This window comes from Kryptolebias marmoratus, linkage group LG18, assembly GCF_001649575.2.
Source record: "Kryptolebias marmoratus isolate JLee-2015 linkage group LG18, ASM164957v2, whole genome shotgun sequence".
NCBI lineage: Eukaryota > Metazoa > Chordata > Actinopteri > Cyprinodontiformes > Rivulidae > Kryptolebias > Kryptolebias marmoratus.
This window is the reverse complement of record NC_051447.1, coordinates 2,071,240-2,080,185: the sequence shown is the minus strand read 5'-3', so window position 1 is coordinate 2,080,185 and position 8,946 is coordinate 2,071,240. Positions and strand designations below refer to the sequence as shown.

Sequence of the window (8,946 nt, the reverse complement as noted above, 5' to 3'; positions counted from 1 at the left end):
TGTCTGTGTGTTTGTGTATCTGTTAGCAAAATACGTCATGGAACAGTGGATGGATTTTAATGAGACTTTCAGGTAATTGTGGCAGTTCTAATGAAATGGGGGACTCGCGGGTTAATCTCACAAACTTTTTCGCAGCAAGTGCTGAGACACCATTACAGAACACAGAATTTTTGTATCTTACTCCATATCTCTCACAGCAGCACCCTCTGGTGACAAGAAGTAATAACTGCAACAGAGCAAAAGTCTTTCAATATGTAAACCTGAAAACTCAGCAGTAATCATTGGATGTACTTCTACAACTGATTAAACTTTGAAGTCAGTCTATTTCAAGATGGCCACCACAGCTAATCGACATTAGCCAACACAAAAATGGATATAACTCAGTGAATTTAACAGTTAGAGCTAAAATTTGGTGTCGGTAGCTGAAAGTCTTCACAACACCTGAGTGCCACATCTCACAGTATCAGATTAGACACAACGTTAATTTTCAAAGTTTGACAAGAACGGCTACAGTTCTGTCATTTCTCATCATAAGATGATCCTAAACTTTGCCATGAAATGTGGTGGGTGATATGCTAAGCCTTTTTTCAGGTCTAGTAGAGGACAGATAATGAGACCAAATCATGATTAGAAAATGATGCAATCATCTTGTATCTAACATGCCTTTAATGGTCAATACGTGTTGGGGAAGCAGACAGCACAGCTTCGGCAGGGGGCGGTGGTCTGCATGACCAGCCTGATACAGGATTTAGATTGGGAGCTGTCCAACACATTTAATGCATAGTACTCCATGAACTCTTTACAGTGTATCTGCTGCCGTCCCGTCTCTAGGCTGCGTCTCCATGACATCACTTTCAGCATGAACTTTAGCTGACTGACCCAATTCACATGTTTACATTCACACTTTTTTACTTAGTAACAGATGGGATTTTAAATGTAACTAAGTACACTATTTGAAATAAAAAATACTCAAAAGTAAAAGTATAGTTTTTAATAATTACTAAAAAAAAGGAACAAGTTCTTACTCAATTACAGTGACACAAGTACATGTAATTAGCTACTTTCCACCTCTTGTAAGAAATTCCCATCTGAAGGATTAGCAGTGTTTTAGGTTTAACAGCTTTACTTAAAGTTGTTAAACCTAAAACTGCTAATAAAACACTGAAATTGGGTTTCTGATGTGGTATGTATATAATATTTGCCATAGATTATAAAGTTTGGGGGACAGTTCTTTTACTTTGTTAGAGAGGAGGAAGTGATTTGACGGGAGCCACTTTTCCAAATTACATCATCCACAAAATGATTCCAGTATGAAAAAAAGCTGGTACTGTTTGATTAGCGCTGTGAGAATGAGCGAGTAAAGTAGTAGAAAAAAAGAGCCTGATGACACTGACTTTTTATTTCTGTCTGAATAACATACAGGTTTCAAAGGAAATAACATCCAAAACTTCAACATATTAACTAGGAGAAATAGGTGTTTTCAGTTTTAACAGAAAGTCCTCATATCTAAATAAAATGCCAGCATTGTTTAATAGCTGATCTACCAGAATAATGCATCAAAATCAAGTATGAAAACATATTGTTTTCTGCCTAAGCAAAATGTCCTTTTTATTCCTTATGAAATATTGATGAGGGGAGAAGTTGTGTTTGTAGATGAGCCACCATGATAAGAAAGCCTGATCGTGAAAAGCAGATAGTTTGATGGAGGAGTTTGTGTACATCAAAATTACAAACTAAGAAAAAAATTCAAACCACCAAGTTTGAAAAAAAATATGAAATAGAATTGTGTTTCAGAGGCCAGGGATTTAAAGAAGTGACAAATCCAGTTTATATTAAAGTTATTGTTCAAAGTGGAGAATGACAAACAGATTAGCCCCCTGTTTGAATATGAATTAATAATACAGAGTTCACAAATTACTGAGACTTATTTTTCCAGATAAATTAAATAGTAGTTTGTCCATTTCTTTCCCACTCTTATTGTCCAGGTGTGCAGCTTATGTTAGCCTCGATCTCTAGATGAAAGATCTCTTATTGGCTTAGCCTTTTTGAGTCTTTTGAATTAAAGGGCAGACATTCAGAGAACTTCTATTTTTCTGATCCTTTGTAATAGTTATGCCTACATAAATTACTTAATTTTGAACTGGTATGCCTTTAACTGAAGTTCTGGAGCAGTCTTTAATGGTCGTAAGTTTATTTTGGTTTAGATGGAGTCCATCTAGCTTTGGATAAAGTATTGATTATTTTGATGGCCAATGGGATTTGATCTTCATTCTATAAGAAGAGCGTGGCATCATCAGCCATATGTGTTAAAATGAGTTATTTACTAGTGGCAGATATCCCATTCAGTAGACTGGCTTTAATGTGATCAGTCAGAAGTTGAACCACTAAAGGAAACAGATACAAGGAGACAGCTGGACTCTTCTGTCTGATTCCTCTGCAAAAGTGCCACTCCTTAATTCAGTACAGCTGTTATTGTTTTGGTACATAGTTTTAATAACAGAAGTATTTACCAAATCCAAACTTCTCAAGACTTTGGAATATAAAACTATGTTGAACCGCATTAAACACTATAAAAGTCTAAGAATAAGATAAAACCATTCTTATCTACAAATTCAGAATAGTCTAAAATTTCCCAAACAAGTCTTACATTATTTGTGACATGTTTATTTTTCATATAATGAAAAAGACGGAGTATAATAAAAGGCAATTGTTACATCATCATCCGTTGCCGGAAGTGGTCAGTCACGTGCCGCTGGGGAAAGGAAAGCTCTCGATCAACATGGCGTCCTACATGAAGATCATGAACGCTACCAGGCAGCTCCACAGAAATTTAGCTGTGTTTGACCGGTCATACAGACTCAGACCCGTCCCCCCACTCATCCAGGCTTTAGGACCGAACCAGGTCCGGTCCACACGGCTCTTCAGACACTCCTCCACCTCCCAGAACTCATCCTGTACAGGAATCATCAGGACAGTGACAGCAGGTGGACTCCCCGGACTTCACAGCTGGATGCGGGTCGCAGACGACCCCCTGCTTAAAACCTGTCTCTCTGGACCTTGCATCCTCCAGGCTCGGTTCTACAGTAACCGGGCCAGCGGGGCCGGGTTCTCCGGGTCCGGGGAGGACGGCGCAGGGAGCGCGGGTTCTGGTGGAGAGGAGTCAGGAGGGGGAGATGAAGAAGCTCCGTATGGCGGAGCTCAGATGACGGCTCTGACCCCCATGATGGTTCCGGAGGTGTTTCCTAATGTCCCGCTGATAGCTGTGTCCAGAAACCCGGTTTTCCCGCGGTTCATAAAGATCATAGAGGTGAGCATGGATTCAGGCTGGGGGGTCATATCAGCCCGGTACCTTAGTTTATTATTACTTTTTACCTCTAAAACTAAATAAATAATTGGTAATATTTGCTGAATCTGTTCAGAAACAGTTACTGCGGGAGAGGCTGCCATGATTTCTGCGTTAAATGAAGTTTTATTGCAGCTCATCTTGTTTTCATGTTGCCACTGGCTGCCAATATTGGGGTGAAGCGCAGGCATGAGCCCCCCCACTTTACTAACCCTCAGTCATCGCACATCTGCTTGGATCTTATTGCGTTTGAAGCACATGCTGACAGGAGACAGTATGATGACCTCGAACAAAAATACCAGTTTCACAGGTTGAAACTAGCATTTAAAAATGCGTCACATGATTTAACTGCTTTTATTTTAAAAACGAAAATGCAATTAGTAATGCTGGTTAAATATTATTACATGTTGCCTAATAACGATTGTTTTCTACATATATTAGTATAATATTACTAAATAAAAATATTTAGAGTTATTGTAATTTTAATGCACAGAGGTAAATGAGGAGACTGAGAGGACATCAGTGAACATGTTGACTGTCACTTTGTTTGAAATCAGTGTAGGTTTTTTCCTGAACTCAGAACAGATTTTAAACCAGCATGTGATCAGATATTGCATTATAGCTTTTTATTTATGATAATATTTAATATCAGCACTGAACTATTATTGTAATTACAAATATAGAGAATAAATTTGCAGTTTAATTTAATACACTGTTGGGTCAGTTAAAACACAGTCAACAAGCTGTTTTAATTACATTTACTTAGTTTTTTAGTTCTAAACTCAGTGTGCCTATATTGCTGTTTTAGTCTGGTGACACTGCGGCGCTCCAGAAATGTAAAACTGTCTGAGTTGTTGTAAAATAGACTGAATTAGATTTTTGCAATCTCAGAAATGTTCAATCTGCACTTTAAAAGAATTTATAAAAAGAAAGTTGAAGAAAATTCAATTGTGTTTTTGTCCTTTTCTTCTTATAACACACAGTTTTAGGTATTGAATTACATAAGAAAGGTAAATACTTGACAGATTTTTAAAGTTCTACTTCTTCTGGAAAAAGGGTGTAAATTATTTACACATAGAGCATTTTTTGACACAATTACTGACAAAAATAGACAAGAAAGACCAGGCGTTTAAATAAATATATCTATTATTAAGGTGCTAAAAGGGTTAATCAGGCTGCAGTAGGCTGTATACACTGGAATGGCCACTGGTGGCACTAGGTGAAAATTTTGGCAGCCATCTTGCTTAGTGTTACACGTATCACTCTGTAATGTTTACATGTGGAAATCACACATAGAATATGCCTTCTGTGTGCAGTCCATAAGCACTAAGAAAAACCCTGATTTTACTCAAATAAACATGTATCATATACAATGTGAAAACGGAAGACAAGGGTGTTCTGTAGTGAGCTTCCCAACAAGTCCAGTCAAGCATCATCGGTTGCTAAATGCCAACTCGATGCGCTAAAACAACTGCGATAAAATGATCAAGTGCTGTAATCATTCTAACCAGACCAGAACAGAAGTACACTTTAAGTATACTGAATAAAAATATAAACTCAACACTTGTTTTTGCTTTGATTTTTCCTGAGCTGAAAACTGAGAGCAAAACCTAAAGTGTTGAGTTTAGATTTTTGTTCAGTAAAATTAAGTACTTTACATGTTAGTCCAACCAGAGCTCTGACTCATGCAAGGAAATTTCGAACCCCTGGATTCTCAGTTGATATTTTCTTTTTCCATGAAAACAAAACTACTACAAATCTCAGAGACTGTTCATTTCTTTGTAAGTGAGCAAACATACAATATCAGTATTTTCTTCAGTGTAAATGTTTAATAGACCCCACAGCCTCAGCTGTCCTTATAGTTAGAGGTTGTTATTCTATTGCTGATACCAATATTGATTTTCAGAAATCAGGCCGACCTAAGGCCAATACACAATACCTATTTATATCTTTTGGTCAATATGTGTTTTTCATTTAACCAAATATACCAATAATTGTTAACTTAAATAAACATGTCTAATAACCCTCAGACTAACTTGTACACTTAAAAATAATGTATAGAAAAACATTCTCACTTAAATTGAATGAATTGTGGGTTACCTCAAGCTGGTTGTAGCAGCTGCTGCTGCAGCTTAATTTTCCTTAGTAATTAAGTAAGTACAGGCATGTCCGATTGCAGATTTTGTAAAGTAGCCAATATTGTTTTTTTTTTTAAATCTTTTTTTGGATTTACCAATACTCTACCTCTACCTCTACTCATAACTAACTGCTACAGTGCAGCTCTGTTTGATGTTGATGGTTAGTTAGATCAAAATCATCCTACTCTCTGACATTCAGTGGGCCACACCAGAAGGCCTTTCAGAACTTTTAGCCACAGGGTTAAAGGTGATGCTTCAGACAGGCTCTGTGCTCTGCTCTGCTCTTCATGTCAGTCTCTGTCTTCCTGCCAGGTGAAGAACAAAGCCTTGATGGATCTGTTGAGGAGGAAGGTGCGTCTTGCTCAGCCATATGCGGGAGTCTTTCTGAAGAAGGATGATAAGTAAGTCCCTCCTTTTCTGGAACAGCTGTTCTTGTTTGTACCACCAATGCCCCTTTTCCACTAGCTCTATTTCAGAAGCCCCGCTCTACTCGGCCCAGTTTGGCTCGGCTCTATAAAAAAATGCATCGTGTTTCCAACGGCCAGTTTGGTCGGTAGCAGAGGAACGCCTCCTTGTGTTGTGAGGGGGGAGGGGGGAAGTGTGCGCTACAGACACTTGGCGCAAGTTGTGTAAACAACAAAAGCGCTATGGACAACGTTGGCCCTGTGTTGTTGCTGTTGTTTAAACTTATGGGGATTCTCCTGAGACTTCAGGAAGAGAGACGCAGTGGAAGAAATGCTCTGGATGCTGCAATTGTTGCGTGGAGTAAGACAGCTGTTATCCGCCGGAGATTTCAGGCTTTACAGCGCCTTGCATCTGACCACACCCACGACCAATGAGTGAACAGGAGCTAAGCTTGCATCACCCACGAAAGCAGGGCCGGCCCGCTTGGCCTACTCCGAAGCAGGGACCAAAAAAGCAGGGACCGAAAAGCAAGCCGATTAGAGTGGAGCTGGGACCTTTTGAACCTGTGGAAAAGGGGCATTAGTCCAGGGGTCTGCAACCTTTAGGCTAGACGGAGCCATTTCTACTCCTTCTCCCACTCAATAATATTCGTCCAGAGCTGCAAAACAAACTTGAAGCACAAAATAAAGGTAATGCAACTCTTTAATTTAATTATATTTAATTGAAATTAGAAAATCAATAATTAAAATATATTGTTTGTTATGAAATTTAAGGTCAATAATATGTTGTTGACAATAATAGCATTTTTACATTTTAGGACAAAGGTAAAAAACAAACACTTTTGAAGAGTTTTTTTTTTGTCTGTACCCCACAGATAACATTTATAGTTTGAACTGTATATAGCCTGTGTGAGTCCTGTCTATAGTTGTCTGTGAAAATGCGGAGTCAGCACTGTTGTTTTCCTGTTTACTTAAGGATACTTTACTTTACTTAAGCGTTTGTTTAGCTAATTTTAGCTTTTAGCTCCTGCTTTGTGACGTGGCATCTATCCAAGATGGCTCCACAGATGGCCTCCTCGCCTCTGTGCTCTCTCACTCTGTTTGTTTTTGTTTAATTCAGGTGTGGTTGATCATTCATTCAAATTGAATAATTTACAACAAAGACCAACTGCTAAACATCAATAGCTGCCCTCAGCAGGACGTGGAGATGCAGACGGGGAAGCGTGCAGGTGTCCCAGTGCAGGTGTCCCTGCAGCCGCAGGGATTTTGGACTTTGTTCCTTTCTGTTCACCTGGTGAACATCTGTTCCCTACCAAACAAAATGAATGAGCTGCTTCTCCTCAACAAAATAAACAAGGACTTTGAATGTTCTGCTGCCTTGTGTTTCACTGAAACGAGGCTCAGTGAATCTTCTCTGCATCGGATGGGGTTTCAGCTCCACCAGGGGAATTGAGTAATGGAGCTTTTAGGAAAAACAAAGGGCAGTTAAATTTACTTCTTTATCGAGGAAAGCTGTAGTACAGATGTTGTGCTATTAAGCAAGTTCTGCAATCCAAATCTAGAGTCACTTTTTCTGAAGCGTAAAACCTTTCTATTCACCATAGGAGTTTGTCTTTTTTATTCTGGCCGGGTGTTTACAGCCCACCTCACGCCAGTATGAATGAGGCGCTGCAAACTCTGACCAACCAGATCTCCGGTCTGGAGCACAAACACCTGGATTCACTTGTCATCCTTCTCTGGTACTTTGACTTAACTAAATTAAACAGTGAGTGCCGATGCACAATACCTGAAAGGTGAAGGCAGGCGATAATGCTTTGAAAGTATTTGTGTGTTCATGTGACTGTTCACAAAATATCCCATGAACCACTGAACAGATTTTCATGAAACTTTATTAAAGTAATTAATGGTCGAACATCTACAATTAATTAATTTTTTTGAGGCAACTTAATTTAAGATGGCAGCCACAGAAATATGACTTTTAAAAAAACACAAAAATGGGCGCAGTTTTGTGCTAAAGTTTGGTTTGGTAGTAGCAGAGAGTCAGTCCCAACACAAACTCTGAGCACAGTATTGTGCATAATGTCATTTACAAGGTTTGACCAAATTGGCTGCAACTCTGTCATTTCTCTTCACAAGATGAACTTAGTTAAAACTTTGGCATAAAAAGCCGCAGGTGATATGCATCCCTTCTAGTAATGAGTTTCTTTCCAAATTAATTTTGGTCAAAACTGCAGAGAGCCAAGGCAGAGGGACCAAAGAACAACATGTGGCCCCTGAGCTGCTGGTTGCAGACCCCTGAGCTGGAGTCACACAATTAAACAAACTTCTTCTTTTTTTTAACAAACATTTATTTGTCTCTTCCAGTAATGAGTCTGATGTGGTGGAATCCCTCGATGCTGTTTATTCTACGGGGACCTTTGTTCAGATCCATGAGATGCAGGATCTAGGAGACAAGCTGAGGATGATCGTCATGGGCCACCGCAGGTAAGATACTCTGCAGCTGATGGGGTAAACAAGCTGCTCTCTGTGTGTGTTCTGGTCTCTCACGATCTGGAACACACAGCAGCAGGATGTTGATTAAGCCTCACTCCCAACCCGCCATAAGTGCTCCTACAGGCAGTCTCCGGGTTAAAAATGGGTCAAACTATGCTTGAGTTTTGCATATCGCTTGTGAGTGTGTATCCCCATGGAAGGTTGCAGACTGTCTGTGAAGAGTTTATTTTCTGAAATAATACAAAACATTCAAATCTCCCTGTCCAACCATTACTGCACAGAAATATTCAGAGCTTGATGCTGATGTAGATTCTCAGTCATCCACAACACGGTAAATCCAAAAAAGGTTTAAAAAAACAACTGGACTTCTATTCTGTAGTTGAAGGCATTTTGCTTCTCCTCTGAGGAGCTTTCTCAATTCAAAAAGCAGAGAGTATGGAGTTCAAGCTTTTAAAGCTGAGATGTGATGTAAGCTGGATTGCTTGCAAATTGTTCTCACTCTCCTAACAATGGAGGCTCATTAGGGTCCTTGTTTGTCTGACTCACTGATGGGCCACTCTTGTCACAT

The 8,946-nt window shown here is 39.3% G+C and overlaps 1 protein-coding gene across 1 annotated transcript in view; it reads left to right on the top strand.

Moving 5' to 3' along the window:
• Positions 1 to 2,741: 2,741 nt before the first annotated feature.
• The window catches only part of lonp1 (lon peptidase 1, mitochondrial), a 38,885-nt gene continuing 32,680 nt past the window's right edge, over positions 2,742 to 8,946 (top strand). Inside the window, exons 1-3 of the mRNA XM_017434744.3 lie at positions 2,742 to 3,307; positions 5,794 to 5,882; positions 8,250 to 8,369. Coding sequence (XP_017290233.1) covers positions 2,780 to 3,307; positions 5,794 to 5,882; positions 8,250 to 8,369 — 737 coding nt within the window. The 5' untranslated portion in view covers positions 2,742 to 2,779. The remainder of the gene's footprint in view (positions 3,308 to 5,793; positions 5,883 to 8,249; positions 8,370 to 8,946) is intronic.